Source organism: Coregonus clupeaformis, unplaced genomic scaffold (genome assembly GCF_020615455.1).
Source record: "Coregonus clupeaformis isolate EN_2021a unplaced genomic scaffold, ASM2061545v1 scaf0088, whole genome shotgun sequence".
NCBI classification, from domain to species: domain Eukaryota; kingdom Metazoa; phylum Chordata; class Actinopteri; order Salmoniformes; family Salmonidae; genus Coregonus; species Coregonus clupeaformis.
Window position 1 is genome coordinate 376463 of NW_025533543.1, and position 20554 is coordinate 397016.

The following is a 20554-nucleotide window of genomic DNA, read 5'->3' on the forward strand; positions in this document are numbered from 1 at the left end:
GTTAAATTGTTAGTTTTTAAACCAAAATATGAAATGGTGGACATTCTTCTAAAAAGCAAGGCCTACTGCAAAGGACCACCCAGGTAAATCATGGGATTACATCCCAAATGGCATCCTATTCACTCATCGGGCTCTGGTGAAAAGTAGTGCACTATATAGGTTTATGGTTCCATTTGGGACGCATACATGGTGTACAGATTCCAACACATCCCACAATGCACAGCTCACGAGGACATCTACTGTAGTAACAAACACGTCATTATTGTACGGTCATTATCATACTGTCATTATCCTCAGTGGATCCACCACACCATAAACACCAGTAAACTCATGAGGATATCATCAACCATTATCCCACCACCATTCCAGTAACAGGCTCACAACATAAATCAGCCATCAATCAGTCACATTATCATTACCTCATGGGACTCCAACTACATAATCACCAGTCAGTCAGTAGGTCAGTAAGCCATTTCCGGGTTGCTCTGACTACCGCTTCTCCTCTTGAAACGTCAATATTGTTTGCTACTTAGTGTTGATCATTGTGATTTTTGCTTAACAGGATTTGTTGCCTAATAGTTGTACCTTTTGTTGCCTGCAGAGGCTGGCTTGCTGAGCGTTAGGATTGCTTTTTACAAACTGTCTGACTGTTTACCTGACTACTACCAGGGAGGATGAGAACAGTTTCGACTCAACCTTTGTTCTGCCTTCCTCTGATAACTATACAGTTAGATCCCACAAGTTTTCTGGATTCCTACCACTTAACCAAATTATTTGGACACTAGCCAATTGGATGCTAACTAGCTTGGCAGCTAATTTTCTTGTCAGGATCTATCTGTGTGTTTTTGTACGGTGATGTGGATTCTACTACTTCTGCCTTGGCTCCTCTGCTGTGGGGATCTACTGTACCCCAGGACCATTCACTGGCCTGCCCCAAGCCTGGATTCCATCATGACACGGATAAGGTACTCCTTGCCGAACTCTACCGCTTTCAGTCTGCCCGTATTAAAGCCCTGTTTTCCCTACGGACGCACCGCGACCTAGGGATTGTGCGTCGGGCTGCCTACTGCCGTAGGGAAAATGCATACACCGTGAGTCACTGCACTGTAACATGAACTGCCCTGGTGCAAATCTAAGCTGCCTTAAAGCTTTGGCTAAAGTGGATAGCTCTGTGCACCATGCCTCCTCCTCTCCTACACACTACAACTTGTTTGCTCTGCTGAACTTTCGCTCTCTCAATAACAAATGACTGCTGGTTTATGATGCTCTCATGGATAAAGATATCGACGTGATATGCTTAACAGAAACCTGGCAGCAGCCAAATTACTTGATGGTGCTTAATCAAGCTACACCACCAGGCTATGTGTACCTACAAAAACCTTGCTCTGTGGGTCGGGCGGGGACCTTGCAGTTATCCATTGTACAGACTTCAAAGTTAAAGTCCTTCCCACACCGAATGACACATCTTTTGAATGTCTGGCATTTAGCCTGGCTGGTCCTCAACCTCAGCAAATTGTGCTAATCTACTGCCCTCACAAACTTTCCACTATGTTAATCTCAGAGGTCCTCATGTCCGTCTGCTCCATGTCACCATCTACCCTACTGTTGGGTGACTTCAACATCCATGTCAACTCCAACAATAGTGGCTTTGCTGCCAAGTTCCTGTCTCTCCTGGACTGTTTCAACATTACACAGCATGTAAAGTTTCCAACACAGGCCATGTTCTGGACCTCGTGTTCAACAGGCTTAGCCCCCTCCAACCTGCGTGGCCTGGATCTTTCAAAGCTGCGGCAAAAAACGGACCATTACATACAGGAACAATAAATCTGTCAGCACATCTGTCCTAGGAAACAGGCTTCAAAACACACAACAGCCCTGATCCTCTTCCATCCTCTGCCGTGGAGCTCGCGTCTCACTATAACACACTCCTCTCCTCCAGCTTTGACGCTGTTGCCCCTCTGGAAACTAGGACGGTCACCTTCTCCTTATCTGCTCCCAGAGGGTTTACCCCTGAGCTGTGTTCTTTGAAGTCCACTGGCCGACAACTGGGGAGGGTGTATAAAGAATCAGATCTCACAGTTCACTTAAGAGGCTTCCAGGATGCTCTCCCCAATGCTAAATCAGTCTACTACAACCTCATCAATAACAGCCAAGGCAATCCTAGAACCCTTTTCTCAACCATCAGACTACTCCAGCCTCTGGATTCCTCCTCCATCACTGGCTCTCTTGAGGTTTGCAATACATTTCTGAACCTTTTTCAGTCAAAAATGTATTCCATCTACAAGCAGCTTCAGTTATCCCCCACCCTGCCCCCTGACCAGGTTCTGGCTAACACTACCCCCCCCACCCACCCACCCACCCATCCTAAAGACACAAGGACTGGACCCGGATAACTTGAACAATTACTGGCCATGACTAGGGCTGTGGCGGTCACAAAATTGCGTCAGCCGGTGATTGTCAAGCAAATAACTGTCGGTCTCACAGTAATTGACCGTGAAACAACAAATACATTTAGCATCTCCTGGCTCCCACACATAGCCTACAAGCCACTGATGCAGACCTTAGACTTTTTAAAATGTAGATGTTCCTAATAAATACATGTAATATAGCCTACACCTTCACAATAAATCCATTATTTATTTTAGACAGGTCTAAAGAAGCAAGATATGCCAAATGGCTGTTGGCTACACTAGTTCATTTAGCAGACAAGAGTGGCTTAGAATTCCGTGGCATTATTTTACATTATGAAGAATACAATTGAACAAAGCTGAATAAAATAGAAAGGATATTTTCTCCAAACGATTTCCGAGGGAGTGCGCACATGCAGCTATTCTGTGTTGAGCGGTTAACAAAGAAATAGGTATTCCTATATGCTTAATTTAGAGTTATTAATGTAACTTTAGTTGTTCTACAAATGTTGGGCTATATGTTTTGATTTTTAATACATTGTAAGGCGGCATGATGCGACTAATGATGATTTGAAAAAAGTTGCTTGAAAGGCATGAGCTCTGCTTTGTTTTTTGCACAGGCTGTACACACTACATCAGTCACTCATTCACAATTTGACAAGCACTTGATAATGCCTAGAATTTCACGGTGGCATCCCCTTTGTGTGGCCGTAATGCACCCTTTAAAAAAATCCATGCCTTTTGCGGCCAGTGGCCGTTGTGCGCTTCTCCCTTAGTGCTGCGCACTCCATCATGTGATCGGGTCTTTCTCACAGGCTACAAGTGAAGACAGACACATCAGGGACACAACTGCGCGCGTCCTTATCCAATTCCAAGGTGCATATTGGAGATATTGGAAGAACTGTCCACATTTACTTTTCGTCAGCCAACAATATGAGTAGGACTAACGAACAGCAAAAGCACTAGCCTATGTCAATCTACTATCCCCCATAGTACAAAGGTCGACCTATTCTATTCCGTGCGAGAGAAAAAAAACATTCCAAACATAGTCTGGGACAGTTGTGGGATGCGATAGATCCCAAATTAATACAACCACTAGCATCAACATAATGTGGCTGACGCAACCGATCAGAACGTTTAGCTTAAAATGTTAATAAACTATTCAGCTATTTCTTCACATTATAAGCACAGCAATGCGCACATGGTAGTAGGCTATAAGCGCAAATGTTCCATTAGCGGAAAACACCATTATCAAAAGTGACTGCAAATGAAATTATGAATGTAATGCTTTTATTATAAAGGTGCATTTTTATGGTGAAAATTATCTTCCCCACAATTGAAACTCACGCGCTGCTTATGTATGCCAGTTAGGCTCTACACCCCTTGTAAAGCAGATTAATGTGCTTCATTTTAACAAGTTATTTGGCCACTTTAGTTGTGATACAAACCTTATCAAAACATATAGGCTAATGGGCTAGGCTACATGAGGTGTGCGACTATGATTCAAAAAAGTTGCAAAAAGAAAAGGCTTTGTTTCTTATGCTGGGCATCATTCACAAGTGATAGGCTAATATTGTCACCCATCAGACTATTCTTGATTGAATCTTGTCTTTACATATACAAAATAATATATGTGTGAATTTTTATTTATTTAGAATGGACCATTATCATGCACCTGTATCGAAACAGGGTCAGAGGGAAAAAATACATGTAATCTATGCACTTAAATAGCGAATGGAGGACGCTTTTCCTGTGGTTCATTTTCATGCCAGCCAGGTAGGCTATGCTCCTGTTGTAAAGATAAGCAACGTGCTTAATATTAGGAAAGTTGACAAATAAATATAGTAGGCCTAGGCTATAGAAAGCTGATGGGATCCTCCTCTTTTTAATAGAGGCCATCACTCGGTTCTCACCCAATTGCATAGCCTATAGAAATGTTGTGCAACATCAACTCATTGGCTCTCATTAAGTGTTTGATTAGATTTTCAATTACATTTGCATTGATGTCAGAGTGATTAGAGGGACAATAGAGTGCTGAGTACCAGGCAGTAAGCAAGTTTGGTAGGCTACTAATGACCATCAGCAGCATCAGAGCTTGGAGAAGCCTAATTACCATGACTAAACTGTCACGTGGAATTTGACTGCCTTCATGACTCGTGACCGCCAGTGTGGCGGTAATACGGTCACCGCAACAGCCCTAGCCATGACCAACCATGACATGTATGAACCTCTTTAAAAATCGGGGTTCCGGGCCAAGCACAGAGACTGCACTGGTAAAAGTATTCAATGACCTCATCATTACCGCCGACTCTCGCCACTTCAATATCCTCATCCTCCTCGACCTCTCTGCTGCCTATGACACCGTCTGTCACTGCATCCTCCGCAACCGCATGGATACGGTCCGAACGTGTCATCCTGGACCCCACTCTCTCCGAGTCACACATCAAGTCCATCACCAAATCAGCCTTCTTCCATCTCCTCAACATCTCCCGACTCCGACCATCCCTCACGGACCAGGTAGCGGAGACCCTCATACATGCCTTTGTTACATCACGTCTGGACAACTGCAATGGAGTCCTATTCGGGGTGTCCGGCAAAGCCCTATATAGGCTCCAGTACGTCCAGAACTCCACTGCCAGGGTCATCACACACACCAAACCCTGGGAACACATCACCCCCACCACCTTCACTGGCTTCCTGTCAAATTCCACATTACCTACAAGATCCTACTCCACACCTACAAGGCACTCCATGGCCTTGCCCCCTCATAATTCTCTTTCCTCATGGACTACTCACCATCCCCAAAACAAGACAGTGCTCAAATGGGGGCCCAGGCTTTCAGCGCTGCTTCCCCCAAACTCTGCAACTCTCTCCCCCAGCCAGCCGCAACTCTCTCCCCCCAGCCAGCCGCAACTCTCTCCCCCCAGCCAGCCGCAACTCTCTCCCCCCAGCCAGCCGCAACTCTGAACAGGGCCAAAGTGTAAACTTCAACCCAGATATAAAGTACGTAGAAATGATAATGGACCCTTAATACTTGAACATATTATAATCTTTGAGAACTAACAATCCCCAAACTAAAAGCTAGACAGTCAGGGAGATAAAAAAATATCAAAAACAATTAATTTCGCACTATTGATTTTTGTTCTTATGTTTGAGCAAAATAACACAGCATTAGACATAGACAAATGCATAGAATTGAAGGAAATAGCTTTAAAACATCACCATTTTCTCTCAGCTCCATTGTAGAATATTACCTTTAAAAATGCAACACTCTCTACACTGCCAAGATGGGGGCCTCTAAAATTCTGCCACTCGACAGGCAGACCACGCCCATTGCCACGCCCACCACCTGAGTAGCTTTTATTTCTTTTTATTCTATGGTTTTATCCTTGTTTAGTTTTTTACTCTCTTGCTGTACAATCTTTTCTTAAAAGGCACTTTAAAACCCATGTATTATTTATTATTATTATTATTAGTCAGTGTCTGCATTCCAAGTGGCACCCTATTCAATATATAGTGCACTACTTTTGACCAGGGCCCATTATTCCCTATATAGTGCACTATTTCTGACCAGAGCCCTATGGTCTATGGACAAAAGAAGTGCACTATAAAAGGAAAATAGGGTGCCATTTGGGACTCACAGGTGAATTGTATACAGTATGGAGTTGGTAGCCACTCACCTCAGATGGTTTCTTGTGCTCCTGTCTGACCCAGGTGCTGCTGGTCCCTGTGTTCTTGGAGGACCTGGACCAGGAGGTCACTTGACCTGCAAACGGTTACATTTTAGATGTACATTTTGGTCATTTAGCACCCATTTATCTTATCCAGAATGACAAACAGTTAGAGGAGACAGGAGGCAGCCATTTTCAATCACTGATCACAATTTAAGGCATCTGAAAGTCTGACTGACTTGCCTAGATTTCATAATTAGTTTTAGACTTGATATGTTCAGTTCAGTAACAATTGACAGGTGGATGGATAGTTATGGTGATACAAGTGGATAAGTTTGAGAAAAAAGAGGCACAAGGAGGTCAGAGTCACTGATAATGGGTTGAAGAACCTTTCCACAACGATTTAGTTGGTCAGTATCACTTATTAGAAGGAATATACGTACTGATGTTGCTGTATTTTAGGTAATCAAAATCATTTTCATATGATAGCCTAAGGGTGAAATGATAATAATTTCCCACCAACACCCCAGAACCGAATGGTAATTAACCAGACAGAAGACGATTGAGCCATCAGAAGAAACTGATTCGTGATCAACATATTCCTAATCCCTCTATAGCCAACATGCTAGTAGTAGGCTACGTCCCAAATGGCCCCCCAATACCCTATAGTGCATTACTTTGACCAGAGCCCTTTGGGCACTAGTGCATAAGGGGATAGGGTGCTATTTGGAAAGCAGCCTATATTTAGTGATGGCGTTAAACAGGGCTGGAGGCAGATCTCGTCACTCCTGTCTTCAGAATCACTCTGTGATGAGTGGGTTTAACCAAAGGCCTAGAATGAATCCTCAGTCGGCTGTACTGTGTGACGGTGTCAGTGTGTGTTCCTACCTCTCTGACTGCTGTGTGTGTTTTTTTATTTAACTATCCTTGTGTGTGTGTGTGTGTGTGTGTGTGTGTGTGTGTGTGTGCACGAGTCACGACGAGCAGGCAGGTGGAGAGGGAGGTGGTCGTCATCAAGTCATTTTATTTATAGACCAGGATCACACCTTAGCCAGCCAAAGTCCCTTGCAGCAACACAGGAGAGAAGGGAGAGACACTAATCTCCTCAATAACTGACATTTCCATTTGTACCCGGTGACAGGTTGTTATTTTAAATGTGTGCTGTTCCAGCTACCAGGAGGGAGTTCAGAGCCACGTCATTATGTAATCTCAATGTGTGTGTGTTGCGGTACGGGGTTGGGATGGCTACGGCTGGTCGACATGATACGGCTGTGGTGTGGTACCTCCTCACGTTGCAGAGCGACCGCAATCAGAGTTACCCATCATGGCCTGTTTTAATGACAAGCCCCAGTTTAGCACAGGGTCAAAATTATCACTGGGATCCTTCAATTAGAAACACGATAACCCAAACCCATGTTGAACCGATGCAAGCTAGCCCGGACACTGGCGTGTTAATGGCACTCAGAAGCACTGGTTGTTTAGGGAGCATCAAGCAGTTTAGCCTCCGGCACATGGCCCAGAGCTATGGCCACTGGTCCAGCGGTAGGAGTTGCCCGTAGGCACACATCTCAGATCAGATTACCTCCCCCAATCATGATTTAATCAAATTAGGGACAAAAAAATGCTCTGACCTTAGATCAGAGACTAGTGGTAATTTCATCCTACTTCTTCACAAGCATACATTTGTCCATCACTTGGCCACCACCATTGTGGCTCACAGTGATCAATCAGTCAGTTACGTTAATGACAGAAGCCATTGTGGTGATGCAGGCATAAACATCTTGTTCCTGCCATCGGCTGTGTCCCAAATGGCATCCTATTCCCTATAGTGCACTACTTTTGCCCAGGGCCCATAGGGTGCCATTAGGGACATAACCGAGGCCAGACTAGTGACTGGTCCTGCCGCTGAGGATCTTCTGCCAAGCTGCTCTTCAGGGCCCGTTGTTTATTCTGCCTGTTTGTTTAGTGTTTGGCTGCAGAGCGTCAGAGCGTGCATCAGCCCTGTCCTAATCGCTCCTGTTTAGTCAGAGTACAGCTTTCATGACTCACTCCTAACTAATTAGTCTCCAAATGGTGACAATCCCGCCCTTCTACCTCTCCATTAACCCCCCCCCACCCCCCAGTATCTCTCCGGCCCTTTTATCATCTCTAACTACATACGTTTCAACTCACTGTCAGTGGTGTCCGAGTCATTGCTGCTGGTGGAGTATTTTCTTCTCTTCTTCTCACTCTCCATCTGTTAGGGAAGAGACACACATCAGCATCCAGCAGCAGCAGTTACAGTACAGGCCAGGCTATGGTTATTATACTGCCACAGCGTCAAACTAGACCACTTAAGAGCGAGAGAGACACACAAAGACTGCAAGCAGCAGAAAGAGAGAGAAGGGCAGGCAGAGACAGAGATAGAGCCAGAGAGAGCAAGACAGACAGACAGAGAGAGAGATAGAGAGCCAGAGAGAGCGAGACAGACAGACAGAGAGAGAGAGAGATAGAGAGCCAGAGAGAGAGAGCGAGACAGATAGAGGTAGTTATAGCACTGGGGAAGGGTGAGACTTTATGAGGATATCTGCTCTGTAGATATGCGTGTCTGATTCCCCCATCCATCCACAGAGAGAGTACAGTACAGTGAGCCAGGAAAAGAGAAGAACTAGAGGAAAAAGCAGGTTATTGCCTTTAGTGACTGAGCGCAGATTTATGTGGCCATAAAACAGGGCTTTTCCCTCTTATATTGGGCTCTTCCTGTTGCCTTGCTCAGCCCGCCGTAAACTTTACTAGTGACATTTAGACTTCCAAATAGAGCTGCCTCTACTCCCTGTGCAACACACTCCCTGTGCTTTAGATTAACTTGCTATGTAGCGCCGAGTACATAATGGACTTCCTGTCTGGCCTCGCTGGAAGTTCAGTGACTAAGGTGTCCCTCAGGGATGTGTTGTTTTTCCTTTATTGTTTTACCCTCAGTGCCGTATCAAATGCGTAGAGAAAGCAATAAAAGTGGGTGGTGGGAGTCATGTTTCATACTGTAGGTTGAAGACAGCAACTCATCGCCTCCTCTTCACATCAGAGGGGGAAAACACTGGCGTGTCTGACCGACAGCTTTTCAACGGGGAAGAAAACCTGTGTGGTTTTCCCTTTCTCTACTTTCTTTTTCCCCTCTCTTTCTCTCCATCATAACCATGAAACAAAATCCTTCTAAAGATTGAGACATTTCCATGGCCATAGAGAGAAATAAGTCTGTGCTAGGTGCCAAAGAGGAATAACAGATGTATAAAGAATGCATTTTCCACTTGAAATATATATAGATATTATTTTTTGGGGGGGGTTTGAGATCCATTTTCACTTAAACCTCAAATACAGAGCAGGTTTCCCCCAGAGGTGCTGTATTGTAGGAATGGAGGAACGGTTCTGCAGGAGGAGTCCCCTTGGTGACGACTTCGCACCATAAAACAAATGAAGTGCTCCACAGCACAGAGAGAGATGTAGACAGACAAGGAGAGGGAGGATAGTTGTCTCAGAGAGAAAGACAATGAGTGCAATCAAGAGTGAAATAGATAACAAAAATGAAATAAACAATACAAAATTAACAGTAAACATTACACTCACAAAAGTTCCAAAAGAATGAAGACATTTCAAATGTCATATTATGTCTATATACAGTGTTGTAATGATGTGCAAATAGTTAAAGTACAAAAAGGAAAACAAATTCACATAAATATAGGTTGTACACTGCTCAAAAAAATAAAGGGAACACTAAAATAACACATCCTAGATCTGAATGAATTAAATAATCTTATTAAATACTTTTTTCTTTACATAGTTGAATGTGCTGACAACAAGATCACACAAATTATCAATGGAAATCAAATGTATCAACCCATGGAGGTCTGGATTTGGAGTCACCCTCAAAATTAAAAAAAGTGGAAAACCACACTACAGGCTGATCCAACTTTGATGTAATGTCCTTAAAACAAGTCAAAATGAGGCTCAGTAGTGTGTGTGGCCTCCACCTGCCTGTATGACCTCCCTACAACGCCTGGGCATGCTCCTGATGAGGTGGCGGATGGTCTCCTGAGGGATCTCCTCCCAGACCTGGACTAAAGCATCCGCCAACTCCTGGACACTCTGTGGTGCAACGTGGCGTTGGTGGATGGAGCGAGACATGATGTCCCAGATGTGCTCAATTGGATTCAGGTCTAGAGTGAAAGCACCGCCAGCATTCAAAAGTGACCAAAACATCAGCCAGGAAGCATAGGAACTGAGAAGTGGTCTGTGGTCACCACCTGCAAACCAGTCCTTTATTGGGGGTATCTTGCTAATTGCCTATAATTTCCACCTGTTGTCTATTCCATTTGCACAACAGCATGTGAAATTTATTGTCAATCAGTGTTGCTTCCTAAGTGGACAGTTTGATTTCACAGAAGTGTGATTGACTTGGAGTTACATTGTGTTGTTTAAGTGTTCCCTTTATTTTTTTTTGCAGTGTATTTACAATGGTGTTTGTTCTTCACTGGTTGCCCTTTTCTTGTGGCAACAGGTCAAATCTTGCTGCTGTGATTGCACACTGTGGTATTTCACCCAATAGATATGAGAGTTTTTCCAAATTGGATTTGTTTTCGAATTCTTTGTGGGTCTGTGTAATCTGAGGGAAGTATGTGTCTCTAATATGGTCATATATTTGGCAGGAAGTTAGGAAGTGCAGCTCAGTTTCCCAAGGTTGCCGTTGACGCATATCCCACGGTAGTTATTGGGGTCAAATTTGTCTCCCCTTTTGTGGATTGGGGTGATTAGTCCTTGGTTCCAAATTATCATTTCATTAAGGATACCATCAACACCACAGGCCTTTTTGGGTTGGAGGGTTTGTATTTTGTCCTGTAGTTCATTCAACGTAATTGGAGAATCCAGTGGGTTCTGGTAGTCTTTAATAGTTGATTCTAAGATTTGTATTTGATCATGTATATGTTTTGCTGTTTGTTCTTTGTTATAGGGCCAAAATGATTGATCGAGAGCTCTCTCTCCCTCTGAGCTGGATTACATTACTGCGCTGTTACTCCACAATGGCCCCCTTTTCACGCATGCCTCAAATCACCTACTTGTGAATGACGGGACGGGAAAGCAAAACTGGCAGTGCCACTCCATCTGTAGCAGTAGTGGTAATGGGAGTAGTAGTGGTGGTGATGATGTTGTGTCCTCATGCCTGCTCTTGCTACACAGAGAGGAGAGGTGACGGGCCAAAACATGCTGAGTCGTTCCCACGACAGTCCCTGCATGGTGTCACTACACAGGGACGTGGCCCTTAGCTCTGCTGCCCCTGGTCTCATTGGCATGGTGCAGGGTGGTGTGTGTGGCACAGGGCCGCCCGATCTCCAGACCCACACACAACTCTGACTCACTCACTGGGGAGGGCTGTGTGTGTGATGACTGAGCTGCATGGACGGAGAGGCTGCAGGCTTAAAAGGCTGCATCCCAAAACTGTCTGCCAGTGCCGCCAGTGCCAAAGTGGGCTGCCCGGTCATTTCCGTGTGTGTTTGTGTCTGCCTGGTCTTTCAGAGTGCTGAGAGATGACTGCCAAGCCCATTAGTTGGCCAATTCTGACACCCAGCCTCTGAAATGGATAGTTACTGCCCGCCTGTCTGCCCTCCCTTTCTGCCTGTCTGTCTGCCTGTCTGTCTGTCTGCCTGCCTGCCTGCCTTCTCTTTCCATCAACAAGCCACTTTCAGGTCCCAGGATAAAGGGAGAGGAGGCCTTGGCGTTTACAGCACTAACAGTCAGGCAGCGACACAAAAGCAGCTGATATGATGTCATTAATAGCAGGCACCAATCTGCAATTACCATACACACACACACAGAATGACCAAGTATTCGTTCAGAATCCGGTAGGTCAGGCTGTTTGATGAAGAATCCCTGCATATAAATTGCTTCATAAACAACATCTCTCTGAGGCTGGTTTGTGACAGCCAGTGTGTGTGTGTGTGTGTGTGTGTGTGTAAGGGGGAGATGCAGCAGTGTCATTAGGGTGGTTTAAACAAGATGCCAATGTGTAAAAAGCCACTGGCAAAACCGCCAGAGAGCCGGGCAACCAAGCTCCACGCTCTCTCCCTCGTTCTTATTTTATTGACAGTCCTTTTCCTCCTCTCTCTCTCCCTGGAAAAAGCAGAGGGGCGGGGGGAGAGGAGGGTGTATGCAACATGAGAGTTGGGTGCACTATGCAGTGTTAATGCTGTGTGTACAAAACAAGGCAGCAACAAGACAGGTGTAGAGGGAGCAGTGTATCACTGCAGTACCCCTGGGAGACAGATCCCCGCCCGCCTCTGCCTCCCCGGAACGCAACGAAACGGCAAGTCGGCTATTTTTGGAGAAGGAGAGAGGTGTAGTGAGGACAGATGGGGAGTTCTGGCAGCGAGAAAGCGAGAGAGAGGGTGGTAGAGAAGGGGAAGGAGAGAGGAATGGCAGAGGTTGAGAGAACAGAGAGAGAGAGAGAGAGAGAGAGAGAGAGAGAGAGAGAGAGAGAGAACAGAGCGAGAGAAAACAGAGCAAGAGAGAGAACAGAGCGATAGAGAGAACAGAGCGAGAGAGAGAACAGAGCGAGAGAGAGAACAGAGCGAGAGAGAGAGAACAGAGAAAAACAGCATGTCAGAGGTGAGGAAGAGAGAGCAGCATCAGTGTGTTAGTAGTAGTGGTGGCGTAAACCACCCTGTAGCCCAGCAGGGGTTGTGATGCTCTGCTCTGTGAGCCTCTGAATGAGAGGCAGCCAAGGCTCTGTGAATGACATGATCACAGGCACAGCTGTGTGGAGTCATGGAGTCTTTACCCCAGCTAGAACAACACACACACAGGCAAGAAACACAAAAGCATACAGATAAATTCTAGTTCATATCTAAAAGCTCTTATCCTTCCTCACACACCATTGAAAACCAGGAAGGAGGAAGAAAACCTAGGGGATCTCATTCAGTGAGCCCCCAACACCTCTATGTCATTTAAAAACCACAAAAATCACAGGTCATAGAACAAGAAAACGCACTTTAACTATTACTGGTACACTTCTACTCCACATACGACAGAAGAGGAACGGAGACGGTACAAGAGCTCCTTGCCAGCATTATAAACGAGAGCAGTTCCACAGTAGGGCTGGGCGATATATCTAATTAATTTGATGTAGGGCTGGGAGATAATTCTAATTCATTTGATGTAGGGCTGGGAGATATATTGAATTAATTCGAATTTATGTTTTGGTGCGATATTCCAAATGCCTGGATGGCAAGAATCACGTTTTTGGTTATTTTTTGTTTTTATGAGCGTTTATGTCCACTTTTTCTCATGTTGTCTTTTTGGTCTCGTCTCCTTCGCTCCTTCTGCTGCGATTGTGCACCTTCCCATTCACACACACAAGTCCCTCTCCCTGCCACTCACAACAACAAAGATGAGTGATCACTTCTTATTCAACATGCTATTTGCATTTGAGGTTTTGTCCAACGAAATCGATCATATGGACACCGACAGACATTGATATATTATTTTACTGTAATAGTGAAGTTAACCTTTCTAACGGTACACTTTTTATGTCTCAACTCCTCAAATTGCGCACAGAGCAGACACTACTAAAAACAGGAGTATCAATTAACAATGTACCGCTAGCAGCATTTTAGCCAAAGACTGTTATACTAGCTATTTAGTCTGTGTTTTATAAATGTGCAATAAGCATAAAAACACAATTACATAAGAAATTGGCAACTCATTCTCATTCTGAGAAATAAGGTAGCCCACTTGATTTCAACATCTGAACAAAGTGGACAGGCTAGCATGCTGTTCAAACAGTTAGAGACAGGAGGGTCTATTCATTACAGTTCAAATAGTCCGGGTAGCCATGATTAGCTGTTCAGGAGTCTTATGGCTTGGGGGTAGAAGCTGTTGAGAAGTATTTTGGACCTAGACTTGGCACTCCGGGACCGCTTGCCGTGCGGTAGCAGAGAGAACAGTCTATGACTAGGGTGGCTGGAGTCTTTGACAATTTTGAGGGCCTTCCTCTGACACCGCCTGGTATAGAGGTCCTGGATGGCAGGAAGCTTGGCCCCAGTGATGTACTGGGCCGTACGCACTACCCTCTGTAGTGCCTTGCGGTCGGAGGCCAAGCAGTTGCCATACCAGGCGGTGATGCAACCAGTCAGGATGCTCTCGATGGTGCAGCTGTAGAACATTTTGAGGATCTGAGGACCCATGCCAAATCTTTTCAGTCTCCTGAGGGGGAATAGGCTTTGTCGTGCCCTCTTCACGACTGTCTTGGTGTGTTTGGACCATGATAGTTCGTTGGTGATGTGGACACCAAGGAACTTGAAGCTCTCAACCTGTTCCACTACAGCCCCGTCGATGAGAATGGGGGCGTGCTCAGTCCTCTTTTTTTTCCTGTAGTCCACAATCATCTCCTTTGTCTTGGTCACGTTGAGGGAGAGGTTGTCCAGGGCTACATAGTGTGGTATAGTAGTAGGCTATTCTCCCATGTGGATTCTGCTGCTGCTATTTCAATGGCAACCTATTCCCTATTTAGTGCACTACTGCCATTTGTTGGGACGCAGCCGTACCCTCACTGAATGACCTCAGCAGCGACCCCAGGGGACCAGCCGAGCAAATGAGCAACGAAAATATAATGGGTTTCCTTTATCATCACCTTCACGGCTCCAGTCCAGCCACATATATTAATACAATATTTATTGACGCTGCTGCATTATGGGGAAAAAAAGGAAAGGGGTGGAAGAGGGAAGGAGGGGAAAAAGAGAACGGAAGGCCAGGACCAAATCATTTTCTACGGAGTCTCTCTCGCTCTCTCCTGAAAGTGCTGACAAATAATCAAAGGGACCTGAGTGCCTGCCAAAACCAGGGAAGAGGGAGAGTGAGAGGAGGGCTGGTGCAGGAGGAAAAGAGGAGATGAATACCCCTGCTCTCACCTCCCCTGCCATCAGGAGTTCATTAACCCCAGTGAGGGATGGAGGAGTGCACCATGCCCTTCACCAACACTGACCAGCCCATCTCCCTCCCCTCCATCCTCCTCCTCCCACCACCTTGTTTATCTGCCCCCTCCTCCTCTCTTCCCACCTACCTGTTTATTTCCCCTCCTCCACTCATACTGACTTGGCTATCAGTCCCCCGCAACATAGGCCCAGCAAGCATGTCAGCATGTCCAGCCATTTAAGTTTCCTGGCTGGAGACTTGTTGTTGTGCTACCTTGAGGTGAATATAGAGTTAAAACCTAGGGGACCGATTGATGTTTATTGTTTACTTTCATTCCTAAAAATGTGTCCTTGGCCATTTGTTGCCATCAGAGAACGAACGCTGCTTTTTGGGATGTTTATCCTTGTAAGGGTTGGCATTATGTTTATTAGCTGACAGCAGTAAATACAGATATCAACCAAAGCTGGGTGCTTTTCAAAGATGACTTGCTTTACAGAGGCTACTGACTGGTGTAATCAGGCACTGCTGGCAGGCATAAAATGGACAGTTTTTCAAGCCTTTTCATGTGCCGGGAAACTAGAGATGCTGGGTAATCTACCTGGCTTTGATGCAAGGTGAAAAGGGCAGGGGGGGAAAAGGCAGCCACCTGACAAACACCTACTGTATCACCATCAGAAAAGCCTCCGATTACCTTCTTGAACAGGCTGGGGACTTGCGTTCTATCCAAGGTCTGGTACACAATTTGCATCCCCAATGGCAGCAATTTATAGTACACTACTTTTTACAAAGGCCCATAGGGCTCTGGTCAAAAGTAGTGCACTATACAGTGAGGGAAAAAAGTATTTGATCCCCTGCTGATTTTGTACGTTTGCCCACTGACAAAGACATTATCCGTCTATAATTTTAATGGTAGGTTTATTTGAAGAGTGAGAGACAGAATAACACCAAAACAATCCAGAAAAACGCATATCAATTTATAACACTTGACTTGCATTTTAATGAGGGAAATAAGTATTTGACCCCCTCTCAATCAGAAAGATTTCTGGCTCCCAGGTGTCTTTTATACATGTAACGAGCTGAGATTAGGAGCACACTCTTACAGGGAGTGCTCCTAATCTCAGTTTGTTACCTGTATAAAAGACACCTGTCCACAGAAGCAATCAATCAATCAGATTCCAAACTCTCCACCATGGCCAAGACCAAAGAGCTCTCCAAGAATGTCAGGGACAAGATTGTAGACCTACACAAGGCTGGAATGGGCTACAAGACCATCGCCAAGCAGCTTGGTGAGAAGGTGACAACAGTTGGTGCGATTATTTGCAAATGGAAGAAACACAAAATAACTGTCAATCTCCCTCGGCCTGGGGCTCCATGCAAGATCTCACCTCGTGGAGTTGCAATGATCATGAGAACGGTGAAGAATCAGCCCAGAACTACACGGGAGGATCTTGTCAACGATCTCAAGGCAGCTGGGACCATAGTCAACAAGAAAACAATTGGTAACACACTACGCCGTGAAGGACTGAAATCCTGCAGCGCCCGCAAGGTCGCCCTGCTCAAGAAAGCACATAAAGGGCCATCTGAAGCTTGCCAATGAACATCTGAATGATTCAGAGGAGAACTGGGTGAAAGTGTTGTGGTCAGATGAGACCAAAATGGAGCTCTTTGGTATCAACTCAACTCGCCGTGTTTGGAGGAGGAAAAATGCAGCCTATGACCCCAAGAACACCATCCCCAGCGTCAAACATGGAGGTGGAAACATTATGCTTTGGGGGTGTATTTCTGCTAAGGGGACAGGACAACTTCACCGCATCAAAGGGACGATGGATGGGGCCATGTACTGTCAAATCTTGGTTGAGAACCTCCTTCCCTCAGCCAGGGCATTGAAAATGGGTCGTGGATGGGTATTCCAGCATGACAATGACCCAAAACACACGGCCAAGGCAACAAAGGAGTGGCTCAAGAAGAAGCACATTAAGGTCCTGGAGTGGCCTAGCCAGTCTCCAGACCTTAATCCCATAGAAAATCTGTGGAGGGAGCTGAAGGTTCGAGTTGCCAAACGTCAGCCTCGAAACCTTAATGACTTGAAGAAGATCTGCAAAGAGGAGTGGGACAAAATCCCTTCTGAGATGTGTGCAAACCTGGTGGCCAACTACAAGAAACGTCTGACCTCTGTGATTGCCAACAAGGGTTTTGCCACCAAGTACTAAGTCATGTTTTGCAGAGGGGTCAAATACTTATTTCCCTCATTAAAATACAAATCAATTTATAACATTTTTAACATGCGTTTTTCTCGATTTTGTTGTTGTTATTCTATCTCTCACTGTTTAAATAAACCTACCATTAAAATTATAGACTGATAATTTCTTTGTCAGTGGGCAAACTTACAAAATCAGCAGGGGATCAAATAATTTTTTCCCCTCACTGTATATGGAAAGGGGTGTCATTTGGGACGTAACCAGTAGTTTGACAGTATCATTTGTTCGGTACCACTGACTGCCACAGGAGCTAGGCCTTATTACTTCCCTTATTCAGAGAAGGACAATTTCGCAGAAAGCATGAAAAGCTGATACTCCAAAGAAGCCTTTTGAAATGTGTTGCATGTACACTAACAGTCAAAAGTTTTAGAACACCTAGTCATTCAAGGGTTTTTCTTTATTTTTCTTTATTTAACCAGGTAAGCCAGTTGAGAACAAGTTCTCATTTACAACTGCGACCTGGCCAAGATAAAGCAAAGCAGTTTGGAAAAAAACAACAACACAAGAGTTACATATGGAATAAACAAAACGTACAGTCAATAACACAATAGAAAATGTATATACAGTATGTGCAAATGTAGTAAGTTATGGAGGTAAGGCAATAAATAGGCCATAGTGCAAAATAATTACAATTATAATTTAGTATTAACACTGGAAAGATAGATGTGCAGAAGATGATGTGCAAATAGAGATACTGGGGTGCAAATGAGCAAAATAAATAACAATGTAAATAACAATATGGGGATGAGGTAGTTGGGTGGGCTAATTACAGATGGGCTGTGTACAGGTGCAGTGATTGGTAAGCTGCTCTGGCAACTGATGCTTAAAGTTAGTGAGGGAGATAAGTGTCTCCAGCTTCAGAGATCTTTGCAGTTCATTCCAGTCATTTGCAGCAGAGAACTGGAAGGAATGGCGGCCAAAGGCGGTGTTGGCTTTGGGGATGACCAGTGAGATATACCTGCTGGAACGCATACTACGGGTGGGTGTTGCTATGGTGACCAATGAGCGAAGATAAGGCAGGGATTTCCCTAGAAGGGATTTATAGATGGCCTGGAGCCAGTGGGTTTGGCGACAAATATGTAGTGAGGGCCAGCCAACGAGAGCATACAGGTCACAATGGTGGGTAGTATATGGGGCTTTGGTGACAAAACGGATGGCACTGTGATAGACTACATCCAATTTGCTGAGTAGAGTGTTGGAAGCTATTTTGTAAATGACATCGCCGAAGTCAAGGATCGGTAGGATAGTCAGTTTTACGAGGGCATGTTTAGTAGCATGAGTGAAGGAGGCTTTGTTGCGCAATAGGAAGCCAATTCTAGATTTAACTTTGGATTGGAGATGCTTAATGTGACTCTGGAAGTGTCTAACCAGACACCTAAGTATTTGTAGTTGTCCACATATTCTAAGTCAGAGCCGCCGAAAGTAGTGATTCTAGTCGGGCAGGCGGGTGCAAGCAGCGTTCGATTGATATTTGTACTATTTTCTATATTGTAGAATAACAGTGAAGACATCAAAACTATGAAATAACACATGGAATCATGTAGTAACCAAACAAGTGTTAAACAAATCAAAATATATTTTATATTTGAGATTCTTCAAATAGCCACCCTTTGCCTTGATGACAGCTTTGCACACTCTTGGCATTCTCTCAACCAGCTTCATGAGGTAGTCACCTGGAATGCATTTCAATTAACAGGTGTGCCTTCTTAAAAGTTAATTTGTGGAATTTCTTTCCTTCTTAATGCGTTTGAACCAATCAGTTGTGTTGTGACAAGGTAGGGGGGGTATACAGAAGATAGCCCTATTTGGTAAATGACCAAGTCCATATTATGGCAAGAACAGCTCAAATAAGCAAAGAGAAATGACAGCCCATCATTACTTTAAGAAATGAAGGTCAGTCAATATGGACCATTTCAAGAACTTTGAAAGTTTCTTCAAATGCAGTCGCAAAAACCATCAAGCGCTATGATGAAACTGGCTCTCATGAGGACTGCCACAGGAATGGAAGACCCAGAGTTACCTCTGCTGCAGAGGATAAGTTCATTTGAGTTACCAGCCTCAGAAATTGCAGCCAAAATAAAGTCACAGACACATCTCAACATCAACTGTTCAGAGGGGACTGTGTGAATCAGGCCTTCATGGTCGAATTGCTGCATAGAAACCACTACTAAAGGACACCAATAAGAAGAACAGACTTGGTTGGGCCAAGAAACATGAGCAATGGACATTAGACCGGTGGAAATTTGTCCTTTGGCCTGGAGTCCAAATTTGAGATTTTTGGTTCCAACCGCCGTGTCTTTGTGAGACGCAGAGTAGGTGAACGGATGATCTCCGCATGTGTATTTCCCACCCTAAAGCATGGAGGAGGAGGTGTTATTGTGTGGGGGTGCTTTGCTGGTGACACTGTCTGTGATTTATTTAGAATTCAAGGCACACTTAACCAGCATGGCTACCACAGTATTCTGCAGCAATACGCCATCCCATCTGGTTTGGGCTTAGTACGACTATCACTTTTTTCAACAGGACAATGACCCAACACACCTCCAGGCTGGAGAGTGATGGAGTGCTGCATTAGATGACCTGGCCTCCACAATCCCCCAACCTCAACCATATTGAGATGGTTTGGGATGAGTCGGACCGCAGAGCGAAGGAAAAGCAGCCAACAAGTTCTCAGCATATGTGGGAACTCCTTCAAGACTGTTGGAAAAGCATGTTGAGAGAATGCCAAGAGTATGCAAAGCTGTCATCAAGGCAAAGGGTGGCTATTTGAAGAATCTCAAATATAAAATGTATTTTGATTTGTTTAACACTTTTTTGGTTACTACATGATTCCATATGTGATATTTCATCATTTTGATGTCTTCACTATTATTCTACAATCTAAAATTTTTTTAAAAAATAAATAAAAACCCTTGAATGAGTAGGTGTGTCCAAACTTTTGACCGGTAGTGTATGTGTTTTGTGTTCCAATCCTGCCTCACAGCACAGGAGGCCGAGGGGAGAAAAAAATAAAAAAAACGAAATGTTCCATTCCTCCTGCATGATACCCTGCTCCACAATTATATTTCAATAACAATCCGTGAGTCACCGGGCCGGGTAAAAGACATTCATCTCCTGCCGTTTCCAGAGATTTCATCCGCCCTCTGCCCACTGAACAGCAGGCTCCCACTGAGACCTTGACAGGCTCAGTTAATGAGCATCAATTCCAGGCCACACACACACACACACACACACACACACAGACATGAAAGCACACACATACAAACGTTCTTACATAAAC

The 20554-nt window shown here is 44.7% G+C and overlaps 1 protein-coding gene across 5 annotated transcripts in view; it reads right to left on the reverse strand.

Moving 5' to 3' along the window:
• LOC121574240 (protein Jade-1) overlaps positions 1-20554 on the reverse strand; it is a 157330-nt gene that overhangs the window by 128573 nt on the left and 8203 nt on the right. For 3 of the 5 annotated variants that reach the window (XM_045213211.1, XM_045213209.1, XM_045213212.1), the window contains 2 exons: positions 8240-8315; positions 6089-6174 (listed from right to left, as the gene is read on the reverse strand). In XM_045213211.1, coding sequence (XP_045069146.1) covers positions 6089-6174; positions 8240-8315 — 162 coding nt within the window. The remainder of the gene's footprint in view (positions 1-6088; positions 6175-8239; positions 8316-20554) is intronic. The other 2 variants (XM_045213210.1, XM_045213213.1) reach the window with 1 other exon arrangement.